Source organism: Zingiber officinale, chromosome 7B (assembly GCF_018446385.1).
Source record: "Zingiber officinale cultivar Zhangliang chromosome 7B, Zo_v1.1, whole genome shotgun sequence".
Lineage (NCBI taxonomy): Eukaryota > Viridiplantae > Streptophyta > Magnoliopsida > Zingiberales > Zingiberaceae > Zingiber > Zingiber officinale.
The window spans coordinates 21,912,391-21,930,370 of NC_055999.1; the positions used below are offsets into that span (position 1 = coordinate 21,912,391).

The 17,980-nt window shown below is 37.4% G+C and overlaps 2 protein-coding genes and 1 non-coding gene across 3 annotated transcripts; 2 read left to right on the plus strand and 1 right to left on the minus strand.

Annotated features, from left to right (window-relative positions):
* Positions 1 to 605: 605 nt before the first annotated feature.
* LOC122004238 (SPX domain-containing protein 1-like) lies at positions 606 to 2,491 on the minus strand. Its single transcript, XM_042559160.1, has 2 exons — positions 2,306 to 2,491; positions 606 to 952 (listed from the first exon to the last, which is right to left on the minus strand). Exons 1-2 carry the CDS (start codon positions 2,376 to 2,378, stop codon positions 606 to 608), a joined length of 420 nt encoding a protein of 139 aa, XP_042415094.1. The 5' UTR covers positions 2,379 to 2,491.
* A 9,379-nt stretch (positions 2,492 to 11,870) lies between these two features.
* On the plus strand, positions 11,871 to 11,958 carry TRNAM-CAU. The gene is given in 2 exon segments: positions 11,871 to 11,908; positions 11,923 to 11,958. It is a non-coding gene; the product is annotated as a tRNA-Met (tRNA).
* A 3,150-nt stretch (positions 11,959 to 15,108) lies between these two features.
* On the plus strand, positions 15,109 to 17,028 carry LOC122005513 (patatin-like protein 3). Its single transcript, XM_042560551.1, has 3 exons — positions 15,109 to 16,067; positions 16,289 to 16,351; positions 16,429 to 17,028. The coding sequence occupies exons 1-3, from the start codon at positions 15,198 to 15,200 to the stop codon at positions 16,741 to 16,743; spliced, it is 1,248 nt and encodes a 415-aa protein (XP_042416485.1). The 5' UTR covers positions 15,109 to 15,197; the 3' UTR covers positions 16,744 to 17,028.
* The last annotated feature ends 952 nt before the right edge of the window (positions 17,029 to 17,980 follow it).

Genomic DNA, 17,980 nt, shown 5'->3' on the forward strand with positions numbered 1-17,980 from the left:
TGTACCCTAGTACAAGTAAGTCAAATCCACAGATTTAGGGTATACAGGTCCTCTATGGTATAACAACCTAGGTCCTGAACATATCCACCTCCATAAAATATGTACCAACAATGTACATGCACTACAAGAAAAAAGTCTAACAACAATAGTTTTTCATCGTTGTCGTAGCCTCTTTCGGACTGTTGTTAAAGGTCGTGTTGTAAAAGGGGTGCCCAAAGACAACAGTTTTTAACCGTTGTCTTTGAAGGCAAAGACAACAGTTTTACAACGGTGAAAAACCGTTGTATTTTCCTTCAAAGACAACAGTTTTTCACCGTTGTCTTTGAGCGTCTACCTTTAATAACAGGGTCTTCAATAACAGTTTTAAACTATCTACGACAACGGTGAAAAATCGTTGTCTTTTTTAGATAAAAAATAAAAAAAATTAATACACAATTTTCCAATATTATAAATCATTCAAAATACTAAATTTCAAAATAAAATTTAATATATAATTTTCTAACATTCAAAAATAATATCTATAACATTCTGAAGAAATTTCATAAGCAACCAACAAAATAATAACACTATTAAAACAAAGGTAGAACAATATAACACGAGATTTTCTAATCTGTTTTGATTGTTGAACTTTTGCTCCTAATATGTTTCAAGGACCGCAGCGCTGCTACGGTTCTCTTCATGTATAAGCTCTGCATATATTTAATCTCCTCCAACTCCAGAACCCTCCCACCTGATTGTGCCGGCTTTGGCACTCCATTTTGTCCGTCGCATTCTACTGAAATTGACAGGTTGTTGCTGGGGAAGAGGTGGTCGAGCATAGCCACACACTCCTTCACGAGTTTGTATAGGAGATCAGTTGTAAAGAATGGCTGCTGCAGCACCTTTTCGATGAAGGGCTGCCTGATAAGTGCTCCTGTTCTCTTGTCATACTTCTTCAGTATTTTCACTAGACCTGAATTCATCACAACAAGAATAATAAACCATCTAAATGAGTGCACAAATTTAAAAAAAAAAAAAAAAGAACCAGAAGAAAGGACAGAACAGTTAATCAATAACACTCAGATAATTGTAAACTATAATTAGGCTCTGATCATGACTATGCTAACATGAGTTTCCTTGTTAACAAATTAAGAAATAATGGTTTGGAGAAATTAACAAACAAGACATGTAATATCTAAAACAAATGGGAGAGTTTGATACCTAAATAAACTCAACCTTGTTCAGTCAATGTAAAATCAGTTAAACTGCATTGGTAGTAGGCAAATAACATAAAATTTTCTGTTGTGGAAGTTATAATGAGAGTGGATTGATTGTTTCACCAATGACAAGAGAAATATTACTGTGTGATTTGAAGAAGAAATTCAAACATCTATTCTGCTGAATGCTAATTTATCATAACCTAGCAAAACAAATTTACCAAGCTACTCCAACGCCCTTCTTAATCAATCTGATCAATTAGTAAACATGATTGTAGAATAAAACCCATAAATTGCCTCTGAAGCGAAAGTGCTAAGTTTATACTGGACTGAATGTAATTCATACACCATATGGATTGTTTGCAATGAAAATTACAAGCTCCAAAAAAAAATAAAGGTTTGGAACATAAAGGGATATCAATCCATCACAACTTAGATTGTTTGGAGGATCCACAGAAGTGTATTAATTTACATGTTAGAATACTGAAAATAAGCTACAGTGAAATCTTTAATGTGTACCATGGACTACATAAGAATAGATCAAGAAAAAGTTGAATTCTTACGGAAACCTACCCGTGTAGTTAATTACGTGATCTTCTCCTTAGCCTTTACTTTCCTTTGAACATTCTTCCTTGATAGTGATCTTCAAAATTTAATTAATTGTCAAGATGCATGCTATAAAACTGTTCAAACAATCACTTAGATAAAGCACAAACAATCACTTTGTTTGTGCTTCAAGATCCTACAAAGATTGAATTGCACATGGCAAAGATGTCGTCAGCCTGCAAACTTCTCGCTTAAATCAATTTCCAAACATGAAATACTAGTAGCGGTATTGAACTATTTTTCTAGTTGTCAGCCTTTCTTGCAAAGGATGCAGTTTAATTTTCATTGACAGATAACATGTTGCATAAATACTTGACTAGCTGTAATATGAGTATGAAGTACTGGGGGATTAACTGTTGGAGTTATCTTTCAAATGTTGAATTAATGGAGAAGGACCTAACCTATCATAGTTTTCAAATAAAACATCTCAATAACCTGGGAAATGATGGGATAAAATGATTATCACGGCAATTTATATTAAACAAAAAGATATTCCTACTTACATTGCAGGATAAGCCTATGAGTTTTTTGAATTAGATGATGATGCAGATTGACTGCCTTTTGTTTCCTTGACATTCTCTTTCATATCAGGACAATCTTCATTTTTTGGGTTCAAGGTACTTGAATCCATCTTCTGGACCTCCTCTTTTGTGTATATAAAAATCTGACAGACCATAGCACAAAATTCCCTACAGAAAATTATACAACACCAGTTGTCAACATATCCACTTTATACATAGAAAATGGAAGATATATATACATAAGAGAAGAACATTAGGAATGTAGAAGCATGCTTACTGCCAAGGGTCATCTGCTGATCATGCCTACTTATTATCTAGGATTACCTAACTCAAAAATGCTAAAGGTCAAGGGTTGTTTATGCTCATCTGTGTGGCCCAAAAAGGAAAACAACTTGCTGGAAAATATGAGCAGTAAGTAGATGTACACGGACACTACACTGAAATGCTACAGGCATGCTGGAAACATGAACAACATGCTAGAATTAAGGTTGTCCGGCTGTTCCCATTGATGCAGGCTTAAAACGTGAGCTAGGTGCCAGAATTGGAGGCTGTTCGGTCTAATACAATCGAGGCATATTAATCACAGAAAACTCAGACTTTCCACGCCAATAGGTATAGCTATTCGGCTTGACAAAACCAAGCAAGGAAAGGAAAACTCTAGCATACAATCCTACCCGGCACAGGAAAATCCGAAAGCAAGGAAAGCAAATCGAAGCTAGCAACTCCTACCACAGGTGAGTAGTACTTACAATGCTTTCTTGGACTTACAACCGAAGGGAAAAAAAACTCTAGGGCTTCGGTTAGTTCGGATCTTCAACCTCCCTTGCGCCCACAGACCCTCTTCGATGGGGAAAGCTCGAATCCGTGAGGTTCGCCGGAGAGAAACCTTCACCGGCCTTCGGAGGGAGGAAACTATGGTTTCGGCTTTTCGTTCGGGCAGAGTCGCGCACGCACGAAGAGGAAGAAGAGTAGCATTAGGGTTCGGGAAAGAAATTAACCCTTTATAACCTAGGTTTTATTTCTGCCCTTTACTATAACTTAAATACATCTCGCTACATACTTGGTTAATAAATCACGCGCAACCCAGTTGGTTGGCTGCGTTCGGTTAAGTTGGGTTTGGCCGGGGGTCTTGGGTTCGAGTCTCACCTTTAATATTTTTGGTCAAAACTTCTTTCTTTTTGTAACATACTAAACAACCTCTAAAAATTACGTAAAAATACTCTAAAAATTCTTAAAAATCTCTAGAATATTTTAAAAGTATTTCCAAATATTTTTATGGACTTTTAGAACTTGAAATGGGAAAAATTGGGTCGTTACATTCTTGATCTACTAAGGGACTGAATGAGGCTTCAGCCGGCGTTGAGTAACTCTTGGCTGGTGGTTATGTATGCGGGGAGAAGAAGTATCGCGGCGTCGATAGGCGGCGAGGATCAGCGTTGGGTTGGGAAGGAGGGGAAAGGGGAATCGGCAGTGGTGACCTAGCCTCACGCGAACAAAAAAACTCTTTGTTCGTGAGTTTTTTTTCGTGAAGTTAAAAAAAACTATTATTTTTTTGAGATTCAACAACATTCAATAGACAACAGTTTAATAAAACTGTTGTATATTATCATGTAAGCAACGCTAAAAGACAACAGTTTTTTAAAATCGTTGTCTTTGACATACATTAGACAACAGTTTTTTAAAAATCGTTGTCTTTGACATACATTAGACAACAGTTTTTTAAAAACCGTTGTCATTTAAAAAAAATTATGGTGAACAACAACGATTTTCAATAAAACCGTTGTTAAATGACAAAAAGACAACAGTTTCTCGAAAAACTATTGTATATTAGGTGTGGTTAAATCTAAAATTTCTTGTAGTGATGGATCAAAGCAAAAGGTCTAGGTACACAGATCAGGTATGATATAAAAATATAGATACACATGTCAGATAATAAAAATCCAGAGTCTAGTCCTAAACTCAGTAAAACATGGTATGTCACTTACTCTAGGAACTAAGGTACTCATGACAATAATCACAAGGTATAAACACGGACACATAACAAGCGATAAAACAGAACATGCTATGGTTATCAAACCGTGACATACCAAAGACAAACATGATCATTGCTTGTAGCTATAAAATACTATGCATATCCAATTGACAATATCATAAAAGATAAGTCAAGAGGTACCCGCCTTCATTGCGAAAATCGTGCCAATACACTTCCCACATCGAGGCACTTGTCTCAAATCAACTTCCTGCATAACCATATAATATACAGTTTAGCTAGTTACATAAGCGACAACTAGCTAAACCCAAAGATTCAAACCCATATATAAAACCCTAATCGAAATAATTAATCTCAATTATGTCCTTCTCAAGATTAGATTTATACATAAATCATCTCTAATCCAAAATCAAATCACAACAGTTTTCCAATTCAATTTGGAAAATGATCCATACATCACAACCAAGAAATCAGATCTCCCTTAATCATATAATATGTACAACCCACCCAATATGTAATCAAATAACCAATCTACTACCAAATGGAACAAACACTCAAATAATCAACCACAAATCAGATCTTATCTCAATATAATCTATCATGTATCAATTAATCCTCAATTAACACATCCACGATCAATCACCACTAAACCAATTAAATGTAGAAATGAATTTAACTCCAAAACTTACCCAAATTTGAATGCTCCTTTGTAGGCTCACAACCGAAGAAAACCTGCCATTGGTAAACAATGGCTGGAGCTAGATGAAACTGCTGCCAGAAAAACCCAATTCCAGTGACACCTTTGTAGACACCCGGCTGAAGAAGCTGCTGCTGGAACCATGAGCAAAGCAGAAGGTAGGGTGACACCGGCGATATAGGGCAACGGGGTGTTGTCCCAGACTAGGGCAGAGAGAAAGGGAAAAGGGTGATGGCCGACCCTAGGTGGCTGCGATGCCAACTCCTCTGCGGTGGCTAGCGACACCGTCGCTGATTCTGCTTCGACGAAGGAATGGCGGCGCTGCTCGGGGCGAGAGAGAGCAGTGGCGTCGGCAGGGCACAATGGCGGCCGGCGGCACTTCCGCGCGGCGGCGGCGCAAGGGAAAGGGAAAGTCGGCGCTGCTCGTCCGGAAGAGAGGAAGAGATGGGGAAGATCAGCACTTCTCTACCGTCGGGAGAAGGAGAGGAGAAGGTAACCGCCGGCGCTAGGAGGTTAGGGCACGGGTGAGTTTGGCGGAGGAGAAGAGGAATGGCACGCGGGGAAAAAATGAGGGAAACGGCGAGGGAGAGGAGAGAAAAAAATAAAAGAAAATAAAAAAAAAAAGAAAAAAGAAAAGAAAAAGGAAATGATTTATAGAAAATAAACATTTCCTCGTTAAAACGGGGTAGTCTAAACAGGCTTTCTTGGGGCACATTTTTCATCCCCGTAAACTCGTCCATACGGTCTCCGTAAAATTTTAGAAAAATTTCTAAAATTTTCGAAAAATTCCCTTATCATTATTCACCATTTTTCGGTATTTTACACTCTCCCATGTCGTCCTTCTCACTAGCTGCGTCTTTTGCTCGATATCTTGTGCTCCTAAGTTCCTACACACTTAGACATGAGATTAAACACAACAGGACCTAACCTAACTTGTTTGATCATATTAAAATAACCCTGGGATACCAAAAGTAGAAGAGTACATCAGTGGACAAGAAGGACACACGTGATGCTTGTGAGGGACGAGAAGCTAGTGAGGAAGACTACTTGAGGAGAAAGCTGGAGTTGGGTTCTTTTGAGCTAAACTCTGGACGGCCAAAGAATCAGCCAAGCGACCGGATGAGAAAATGGTTACCTTTAGAGTTGACTGTGTTTAGGTGCCTCGACTACTTCGGAGTTGACCATATCCAGTCACCTGGACCAAGCCCAAGCGCCCGAAATCTAGGTGTTCGGATCATTTTGGACACGTCAGTGAGCCATTGTGAAGAAGATCAACACTGGAGTCCACATCAGCCGACTCCAAATGTCTGGACAGGGTCTATACACCTAGGAAGTGAAGATCTGTTGGAAAGAAGTCGTTACGGAGTGGATCAAGTCAATGATGTTCAGGTGCCCAGACTATGTCCAGGAGCCCGGGAGGTGCGATGTCAGCTAACGGCTAACTTTGACTAGTGAGCTATAAAAAGTGTCCAGATGCCTAGACTACTTCAGAGTTGACCGTCTCTAAGCACTTGGACTAGGTCCAAGCGCCCGGATCATTTCGACCATGTTAGCGAGCCATTGTGAAGAAGATCAGCATTGGAATCCAAGTCAGCCGACTACAAGTGTTGGACTCGGTCCATGCACCCGGGAAGTGAAGATCTGTTGAAAAGAAGCCGTTATGGAGTGGATCGAGTCAATGATATCCAGGCACCCAGATTGGGTCCAAGAGCTTAGGAGGTGCCACGTCAGCCATGGCCGACTTCGACTAGTGAGTTATAAATAGAGCACTAGTGCTCGAAGTTGAGTACAACACACTCTATTTGATTTTTGTTTCTTGTTTTAAGTGTTCGTGCTTCACTTTCTATAAAAGGCTACTCCGCCGACAACAAAGGAGAATTTTAGTAAGTTTTCATTTTCTTTGAATTAACAACCACCCTTTTTGTAACCAAGTAAATATTCTACCTCTTACTTTCATCTTTATGTTATTTAATTTTAATTAACATGTGTTTTGGACTTGATAAGTTAAATAGCAAGAGAAGTGTTAATTTGATTTGCAAGGCTATTCACCCCTCTTCCCCACTCCTCCTCCAGTAGGCCTATCGGGATCTTCAATTGGTATCAAACCCAACCATTTTAGAAGGACTAACCATCGACTAAAATAACAAGACGATGGTTAGATTGAGCATTCACCCACTAAAGTTCTAGGGGGATTTCGCGATATGGAAAAAGAAAATATTGGTATTTTATAAAACTAATTTCGACAGTTTGCTAACTATTAAGTATGATTTTACAACACCTAGAGATCAACATGGAGAAGACAAGGTAGAACATCTCTAGAACAAAAAGGTGTAAGCAAACTTTGTGACCAACGACAAAGTAGAATTCTATCTACTGAGTATATTGTCACCCCAAGAAGTCAACCGGATCAGTCCCTATGACTCCACAAAAGAGCTCTGGGAGAAATTCTTGGAATTACATGAAGGTATATATGAAGCAAAGCTTGCTAATAGAGATCTGCTCAAAAATCGACTTAGTAACCTCTGGCTTGAAAAAAGATAAATAGTTACTCAGCTACACATCAAACTCAAGGAGTTAATCACCAGACTCACCAATCTCAGAGAAATTGTGACAAATCGAGGCTCATTAAGATATGCACTTAATGTATTCCCGAGGACCCCAGACTAGACATCAATAGTAGACTCCTACTATATCTCTAAGGATCTTGAGGTAAGTAACTTAGAAAGTTTATTTTCTACCTTAGAATTATACGAGACTCGATGTGCAAGCTTAGGAAAGGAAAAGGACCCGAACCAGAATCTAGCTCTGAAAGCCAAGAAAGATAAATTGGATTTTGACACATCCCTCAACAAAGATGAAAGAGCATATATGGTAATAAAATTTTTAAAGCTCTTTAAATCTAATAATTTTGATAAGTCACAGGCTAAGAAGCTTCTACTAAATAAACAAAAAGTATGATGCTACAACAGCAATAAGAAGGGATACATCAAAGACATTTGCCCTAGATTGAAGAACAAGGAGAAAGGAATACGAAGGTCCAAACATAAGAATCTCAAAGCTACATGGGACGAGTTGTCATTGGAAGAGTTCGGACTCAAAGAATACATTATACTAGCATTAATGGCTAGTCACCAAGAAGAAGATGACAAAGTCACTTCCGAGGAGAGTATTGATGAAGGAGAAGCGTCTATTGACAAGTCCGAGACGGTAAGTGAGGTACGTAACCTTCCTTCCAATCAATTATATGAATGTATTAAAATGCTAAGTAAATCACTTTGTAAAACTAGGACAAAGTATATAGATTCAAAGAAAAATTATGCATGCCTAATTGAAAATTTTGACCAACTTAAGAATAAAAATATAAAATTAAAAGAACAAATAGAATTATTTAAAAAAAAGGTCCTGCATGCTTAAACTCAAATTTCTCATGATTTTCAAATTTTAGAAATTATAGAGCACTTAAATGGTATGTTAGAAACCATAAGATCAAATTACGAAAGTGCCTAAAATTATATTCTTAGAAAATATTTAATTAATCTAGTAGGTGGAAATTTATTTTAGATTCCTAAATCATACTTAGACTATTAAATTAATTTTATATGCATGCTTAAATTTAATTTAGTTTAATTTTTATATTTTTAGCAAAATTAATTATTTTATAAACTTTCGGTTCATATTTTCTATTTAATTTTTTTTCTGTAATAATAAATTATGTTTTCTATTAGCTTAAAAGTTTTTGAGATTTTTTAACATTGCTATAATTTTTTATAAATTTTTAATAGAAAAAATATAATTTTAATATTTAAAATTTTTTGGAGATTAATTTTGAAAAAAAAACTAATTTTTTAGCTAAAGACCGTTATAGTTTGAATATTCAGAAAAATCAACCGATTTTTTAAGTTAAAATCTAATTTTAAGTATTTATATTCAAAAATAACTATTTTATTTAAAAATTACTTTTTCTAGATAAAAGAAAAAAAATTGTTTTTGAAAATTTTTCTCATGGTTCGAATAATTATGCTTAATATTAACAAAATTTTCAAGATGTTTTCAAAATTTAAAAATTATTTTTGCATAAACATAGAATTAATTGATAAAAATTACTATCTTTGAAAAAAAATTTCAGTAAAAAGATATATTCTTGTTTACTCTATTTAAAATCCCTAGAAAAATTTCTCAATATTTTTTAAATTTTTTTCATATTTTTCCTAATAATTTTTTTTACCGGACCAAAAGGGGAGAAATTAAGGATCAAGTTAAGGGGGAGGTATAGCATTTTTTATATTTATTACAAAAAAAAATTATTAAATTATAAATTTATTTGTTTTAGAATAAATTACTTTTATTTTTTGTTTACCCTAACATAACTTGGATTGATGCATTTAAAAAATGAGGACATTGTAAATACCCCAGATCAGTTTTGATGTAATTGACCAAGTCAAATTAGGCTCTGCGATTTTGATCCCTTGTGTCTAAGTATGCAGAGACTTAGAAACACAAGAACTCGAGCGAAAGATGTAGTGACCAAGAAGGATGACATAGGAAGCGAGTCGATAGACTCAGTGCATCCGGGAGACGAGAAGTTGGGGAAGAGTGAATTAGCGGACGACAAGGACGCATGTGGCGCTTCCGATGGACGAGAAGCCAAGGAGAAAGACTGCTCGAGGAGAAGACATAAGTTTGGTTTGAGTGGGCTCAAGTTTGAACGGCCAAAGAATCACCCAAGCGACCGGACTTGAAAACGGTCAACTTTAGAGTTGATCGTGTCCAGGCGCATGGACCAGGTCCAAGCACTCGGAATCCAAGAGCCCGGATCATTTCGGCCACGTCAGCAAGTCGTTACAAAGAAGATCAACACTGGAGTCCACCTCAGCTAACTCCAGGCGCCCGGAATAGGTCTAGGCGCCCGAATCATTTCTGCCACGTTAACGAGCCATTACAAAGAAGATCTACACTGGAGTCCACGTCAATCGACTCCAAGAGCCCGGGAAGTGAAGATCTGTTGGAAAGAAATCATTGCAAACTGGATCGAGTCGACGATGTCCAGGCGCCCGAAGGTGCCACATCAGCCAACGGCTAACTTCGATTGATGAGCTATAAATAGAGCCCTAGTGCTTGGAGTTGAGTACGACACGCTCTATACTTGATTTCGTTTCTCATTTTAAGTGTATGTGCTTCACTTTCTGTAAGAGGATACTCCGCCCACAATGAAAGGAGAATTTTAGTAAGTTTTCATTTGTCTTGGATTAACAATCATTTCGATTGTAATCAAGTAAATATTCTGCCTCTTATTTTCATCTTTATATTATTTAATTTTAATTAATGTGTGTTTTTTTCTTAATAAGTTAGATAGCAAGAGAACTGCTAATTTGATTTGTAGGACTATTCATCTCCCTCCCTTCTAGCTGATCTTCCGGGACCTTCACCACCGACCTAGCACTCCTCTCGACCCCATTGATCCAAAGCTCCTCTCATCTTCACTTATCTGACAAACTTACTTCATTCGACTCGATCCGTTTTAGTGGGCTAAGCTCTTTGACCCAACTAATTATCTATCTTATGGATCTATACCAACACTTGAATTGATGTAGCATGTGGGTTGGTACATGAAGTGCCAGAGCTTATTAAGCAATGTGATTATACTAATGTGAATATGAGTGATATGATACGGTGAAAATAGTAATATTTTTCCTATTATAAAATGGCATTCCATTAATGAGGAAAGAGTTATTATTCTCCTTCATCATTATTTAAAAGGGCCTGCTCACATAGGAAAAGACACACTTATGCATTTGCACACATTTACATCAACATGCATATCTATTGTTCATCATTTACATTTTATCTATCATCAGAAATCTAATTGAGTGTCGGTGTGATTGAGCCAAAACACTCTCGACTTTCATTCTAATCCTCTTTTTCTCTCTCTCTTTCTTCTTCTCAAGATCGGCGAACATTTTGACGGCCCACTCCTCTTGGCGATCGATGACTTCATTAATATTAGGAACAACTTATTGGTAACTCATCCTTCGATGATCTCGAACAAGAACAGTTATGATTCAATATGAATAATCTAGCTCCATGTATGTTACTTTCAAACTTTCATTATCGAACTAAACTCATTTAAAAGGAGCTACTTTTTTACTTTTTCTCATTCCCTTTTTCAAGAATAGTTACCATGGATTTGGAATGTTGCCTTTCGCTGATCTAGACCCAATCCCGGTTTAAAGTTGGTGATTCAATCGTTCGAAACCGTTAATTTGATGATTCCTGTGGGTCAACTTTTAGCATTAACTTTAACCGTCCAAGATGACTATATGATTCACGGTTCAAAATCGTCGGTACAAGAATCATCGCAGTTCAAGATTATTATATTAAAAAATATAAAAATTGTAAATTCATTAAAAAAAATAAATGATGAACTTACTTATGTCTCAGATATTATCATCAATAAATTAGATATTATATTCCTCATTGGATTAACTATTTCTTTGCTATTCTTAGATTAAGATGATAAATTTCTTGCTTCTATTGTAATTGAAGAGTTAAAGTTGAAAACCATTGAAATTTTGAAATTGAGAAATGAGAAGGAAGAAGATGACGTGGAAATAATAAAATAATAAAATAATTTCAACGGTTACAAAAAAAAAAAAAAAAATCATCTTTCCCCAACAATATATACTTAGCTCATACACTTCAGAGTAAGCAATTGCTTACCTTGACAACAAATTAATGGTCTCTGCAGCGTTTTTCTCAAACCTTCAAAATGCCAGGCATGTGGATGGGAATGGTTCATTCTTCAGTTCTTTGAATACATTATCAAATAGAATTATATAACTAAGTTCGTAAAATATAAACATGGGGTGGTGGCGCAGTTGGCTAGCGCGTAGGTCTCATAGCTAAAGTTGAGAAATCCTGAGGTCGAGAGTTCGAGCCTCTCTCACCCCATCTTTTTTTTTAAGACAAAATTTTGATCAAAGGTATGCATTGTACTGATTCTCGATTAGATTTAGTGAAAGCATTCATCATTCATCAATGTTTTAAACCTATAAAAAGCAAATTAATGACACGGAGCTTTCAAGGCGAGATATGGATTATACAATCAAGAAACTTTTCTAAAAAAAACATGATCCAAAACAAGGAATCACATGAATGGGGCTCTTACAGGCTAAGCCTCAATGCCGTCGACAACAGAAATGCATTGCCACTATCAATTAGAGACGATTAAGGCCAAGAGAACTGCCATTGGAATCACATGAATCGTAATTTTTCTGGCCTTCAAATGTGGCATACAGCTTGGCTGATGCCTCAAGCTTCAAGCCTCGGTTGGCAGGTAACTGTCAGGAGAATTAAGGGGGTCGCTGACTGCATCACCAGCACTATATGCATGGCCCTGCGCCTCTGCATTTCTATATCACCATGCCACAACAAACACATTCTTCAATTGTTTGAGCTTTAATTTAAGTTGATCTTGGCCCTTCCTGAAATTGTAGTCCTGTCTCCTTGCTCGCCATGATCAACCCAGTTGAATTAATCCCTTCATCACCTACTTAGTGCACTAGTAATGCCCCATGCCAAACCTTTGCGTACCAGAGCAGCTAAGCTTTTCATTGATTGCAGTGCTCATACTAGAAATTAAGTAATTAAGTTTGAGGCATGAATGCAACAAAGGCACATTTTTAAAACTAGTAGAGGAATCAAGTGGTTGCCTCATTGTCTTGGCTTTTCTTTCTTTTTTTTTAACAAAAAAAAGACAGTTCATGTCTTGCAACAACCAAACACACGTCCCACATTTTGACTCGATAAGTAGACTTCCTAATTATATTCAATCACATTTTTTTAGTGCAATGATAGATGATTAAGGCAGGCAGCATTGTATTTACTCCAAACTCTGTTCCATGGACACTCTAGTCTCTACTTTGAACTTAGTTCCTCATCAATAATCTATCTATAAGTTTTCTTATTGATTGCAAATAAATGTGATATATGATTCATGTCCCTATGTGACCTATTCACAATCATCATTTTTAAAATTAATGATTAATAACTGTCAAACAATTGTCATTAAAGAAAACAACTATAAAATAGTCATCAAGTATGGTTCATAATTTCCTCGAGATTGTACTCATGCTCTACATAGATTTTTTTCTCAACTTTTATATATATATAAATTCTCAACTATGTTGGTCTTTTAAAGGACTAATCTCTATAGCTTCATATTTTAATATTTATTTTACTTTTAATGACTTACAAGCTTTATTGAAACAATTTCTAACCTCAAATTTTGTATAGCATCATCTCCCACCTTAGGATCTATTTCGTTGACAGATTTTAGCATTATCATATAAAATATAATAATATATCAATAATATATATAACCCCTCTATTTTTTTTATCAAGTAGCGTTTTGCTCTGTATTTAAAAAATAGAACTTAACCCTTTTTGAAAATGTGAAAAAAAAACTATAAAAGATAATTATATTCTTATATTTTTGATATTTTTTTTGATAATATTAAGAAAAAACATATTGAATTGATGTGGAAAATAATTACATATATCTTCGGGTCGACTTTTTTAATTATTGATTAGTTAGATCGATGATGTACGCAGAAAAAAAATATATACATAAAAGGACAAAAAAATATAGAAGTATTCAGTAATGGTGCCCTTCGTCACTCGGATTTTTGGTTGATGTCAGTTTGTCAGTGCGCCCCCTCTCGATGCCTTGCAAAGCAAAGCTTGTCTGCTGAGAATTAGTATTGTCTTACCCTCTTTGATAGTCGAGCCAATACTGAATTGAAATGCGAGGTTCACGTGCATGAATGAGAAAGTAAAAAGCTTGAAAAGAAGAAAATTTGTCTTTGTGTAGAAAAGAAAATTATACCTTCATCTATTTTCACGGAACCTTATATATCGTGTACAAAGACGAATCTAAAATTTTAAATTTAGGTAGAAGTAAAGAAAATAATTTTTATAGATTGTATTTGAAGGCTGCGCAACCGGGACAACAAAATTATATATTTTAAACTACTCAATTTTATTTTATTTGCATAATTAAATATTAATTTTTATATATGGTTGAAGGTTACATACAATTATTAATTTTAATTAATAAATTAGCGGTCATGCACATGTTGAAAATATCAATTAGGTCATTGAATTATCTAGAATTAGTTCACTATCAACAAAGAACATAAAAATAGACGTAAATTATCAATAAATTTAATATGATTTATTCTCTTAAGATTATAAAAAATATTAAAAAGAGAGGGGCATAATTATCTTTTATAAATTTTTTTTCACGTTTAACTTTGGTTAAAGATGATTAAATGTTATTTTTAAAATATAGAGGATAAAATATTGCTTAATAGAAAAAGACAATGCTAAATGATTAGAATCTCATTAGTTAGAATATTTTTTTAAAATTTTAGGATTATTATTAAAGATATCTAATAATATCATATTTTACGAGCTAATTATATCTTTCCTTGTCTATTTTCATATTTAATTTAAAAAATAATATCTAATTAATTTTTATTAATAATATATAATTAATTTTTAATTTACTTTAATTAATTTTTTAATTAGATTAATTTACTTTTTAGCTCGTCAGATTTTTGACTAGATAGATTTAGTTAATAGAAAATAGAAAGAGTTTAAAGGTATTTCTTCCTTAAAAATATTAACTCGTAATTACCTCAAATTTATTGGCACGGGTGCCGAGTTCTCCAGAATGGCTCCATCGGGAGGACACGTCGCGGATCCTGGTTGGTGGCAATCAGATCATGTCTCCTGTTCTTCCGACACGTCCTTGCGCTCCGCACATTTAGACCGTCCGATCTCCAGGCGTGTCGCCTGCCGAGCCCGTCGGTGGCCGTACCTCCGCACGTGCGCGAGCCCATCCCAAGTCTTCGACGCATCGCCAGCCACCGACCCGAATCCTGCCTTCGCGCCACCTTCCGAGGCGCATACTGACCGTTAGATTCGCATCGAACGGCATTACGGTGCTGGGCCCACGAGGGATGGCTATCGTGCGCAGGATGGGGGCGTCACCCCTCTCTATTTAACCGCCAACGAGCGCGGGGCTCCGCCATCCTCAGTTCGAGCTGCATTAGCCGCTTCGCTCCCCAAAAAGGTCTATTCGATTTCGACTTTGGACTGTAGCGAACTGCTCGGCGGGGTCTTTGATGGCATTCATCGACGCCGACAAGCTTAGCTACGAGATCTTCTCCTTCCTGGAGAGCAAGTTCCTCTTCACCCCCTCCACCACTGCATCACCGGCTATCTCGAGTGGCGCTGTTGGCAGGATTCGCGTCCTTTCGATCGACGGCGGCGACCGCCCCTCCGACGTCCTCCTCGCCGCCGCCGCCCTCGATCGGCTCGAAGCCACTCTCCGCCTCCATACCGGGGAGCCCTGCGCCCGAGTCGCCGACCTCTTCGACGTCGCCGCCGGATCCGGCGCCGGAGGCGTCCTCGCTGCGATGCTCTTCACCAGGGGCCACGACGGTCGCCCTCTCTTCTCCGCCGCCGACGCGCTTCGCCTCCTCGTCGCCGAGAGCCGCCGCCGCCGCGGTCGCGGCTTCGCCTGCTCCCGCGGCGGCGGCCTCTTCCGCGGGGTGTTCCGCCGGCCGGGCGGGTTCTTCCGCCGGGTGTTCGGGGACGCCACCCTGAGGGACGCCGTGAAGCCGATCCTGATCCCATGCTACGATCTCGCGACGGCGGCGCCGTTCCTCTTCTCGCGGGCCGACGCGGTCGAGGCGGACGGGTACGACTTCCGGACGTGGGAGGTGTGCGCCGCCACGTGCGCCGACACCACAGCGGTGGAGATGCGATCTATGGACGGACGGACGCGGGTCGCCGCGGTGGGAGGCGGCGTTGTGATGGCGAACCCCACGGCCGCCGCCATCACGCACGTTCTACACAACAAGCAGGAGTTCCCCTTGGCGACCGGACTGGAGGACCTCCTCGTGGTTTCTCTCGGAGCCGCCCCTAGGGAACCCGTCCCAACCGGAGCGGCTGAGCTCCTCAGGATCGCCAGCGATGGCGTTGCCGATATGGTACGGATTGTTCCTGGTGCTAGCGCCTTTCACCCTTTTTCATCGAGAACTGATCTGAGCCGTACAATTATTGAATAGTCTTAGTCATCACATCCCAGCGCGAACAGCGGTTGAAAAATAAAAATAATTAATTTTTTTATCTCGGTGAATTATAATGCGTTATACATTCTTATATACGTGATTTTGTTTATAAAAAATAATTTTTTAAGTCATTTGAACAGGTGGATCAAGCTGTAGCCATGGCATTTGGACACGGCAGTGCAAACAATTATACTCGCATCCAGGTAAATTTTGCACTTTCAATTTACTAATTAATCAAAATTCTCTAACAGGTCCATCGATTAAATTAAATTTCTTTTAGGCCAATAATTTAATGTCGGGAAATTGCACGCCGCATTTGCTCAACTCCAAGAATTTGATGCGAACGATGGAAGACATTTTCTCACAGAGACATGTAGAATCGTTTCTCTTCAGTGGAAAAAGGCTCTCCGAGCAGAGCAATGCCCATAAGCTCGACCATTTCGCAAGTGAATTGATCAAGGAAGAAGAGAGGCGGAAGAAGAATCTAATTCCGATTGTCGTAATCAAGCAAGTGATGACACCACGAACATCATCCGCGACGACTATCACCACCACCGTCACAACCACTGCCACTACAATGTCACCGGTCCACTGAATTAAAGAGTGTAGCAAAGAGGCGAGATTGTGTATATGTAATGTACCTATCAAGGACCGATCTTGATGGATTAGTTAGTTCTAAGATGATTTGCATGTTCCATGTTATTTGTTATGGAACTGTTATTTTTTTCGAGTTTATTTGAGCTGATTGGAAGAGAATTGGCATGTGTGATCAAATTTGGTGACATTCACCTTTTGGACTGGGATTGGTCTTGTCATGTGCAATCTAAATTATTGGCCGTTGTCTAATGTTACTCTAATTAATGAGCAATATTTCACTCCACTAAGTGTGTCAAATTATTTTCACTGAATCCATAGTTATTAATTCAACCACTTCACATGTGGTCATGCCACCTTGTTCTCAGATGAGAATAAAATAAGAGCAAACCATATTGTTCGCGGATAAAAATAATGAGATTTATGTTTTTTTTCCATTTATTTCACACTAGTTTTGTTTTTGACTAAGAGACACCAGAGAAGAAAGCAACTCCCATAACTAGAAGGAAGAAGTCACTGAAAAAGTCACTTCTAAACTAGAAGGAAGAAGTCATTGAAAAATTAGGATGACAATGGATAGGATTTTATATTTTTTTTATTCATCTTTATTTATTATATCTATTTCTATATTTATTTTCATATCTATCGGTTACTTATTTTTTATATTCATTCTTATATCATCGAAGGTTCGGGTATTCATATCCTATCCATCATCCTATTACTTCTTACCATTCTCATTTTTTTTAAAAAAAAAATTATTTCAATGTACTTGTCTATTCTTCTTCGTCTCGTGCTCCTTCGATTGAATGAATATTTCTTGTGTAAAAGATGAGATACGTGTTGATGACTGAATAAAGAGGCAAACTAAATCTTTTTTTCCAAGGGGGGAAATGGGTTAAAATTTTCCCTTGTCCAATAAAAAATGAGCTATATATATATATATATATATATATATATATATATATATATATATATATATATATATATCCAAATACTCATTTACTATAATCAGGTATAAAAATCTCCTCTATATCCTCCTTCATTCAGGTTGGATGTCGAATTATCTATCGGATTTGGGTGAAATTATCATCCCTACTCCAAACTACCTTTAGGTCAACTATGTTAATCTTAAATTCCACAGCTCATAACCTAAATCCAACGTGCACACCATCACACTATATATCACACTACAATAACCAGAATTTCTCGCTTCATATTTAACTAGCACAAGACATAAT

What these genes read in the sequence shown, in the direction of transcription:
- LOC122004238 (XM_042559160.1), bottom strand. Translation starts at nt 2,378, where the DNA reads ATGTCAAGGAAACAAAAGGCAGTCAATCTGCATCATCATCTAATTCAA. An exon ending in TCATAGGCTTATCCTGCAAT is followed by an intron (nt 953 to 2,305) that starts GTAAGTAGGAAT and finishes TGATGAATTCAG; the next exon opens with GTCTAGTGAAAATACTGAAG.
- LOC122005513 (XM_042560551.1), top strand. Translation starts at nt 15,198, where the DNA reads ATGGCATTCATCGACGCCGACAAGCTTAGCTACGAGATCTTCTCCTTC. An exon ending in GCGATGGCGTTGCCGATATG is followed by an intron (nt 16,068 to 16,288) that starts GTACGGATTGTT and finishes TCATTTGAACAG; the next exon opens with GTGGATCAAGCTGTAGCCAT. An exon ending in ACAATTATACTCGCATCCAG is followed by an intron (nt 16,352 to 16,428) that starts GTAAATTTTGCA and finishes AATTTCTTTTAG; the next exon opens with GCCAATAATTTAATGTCGGG.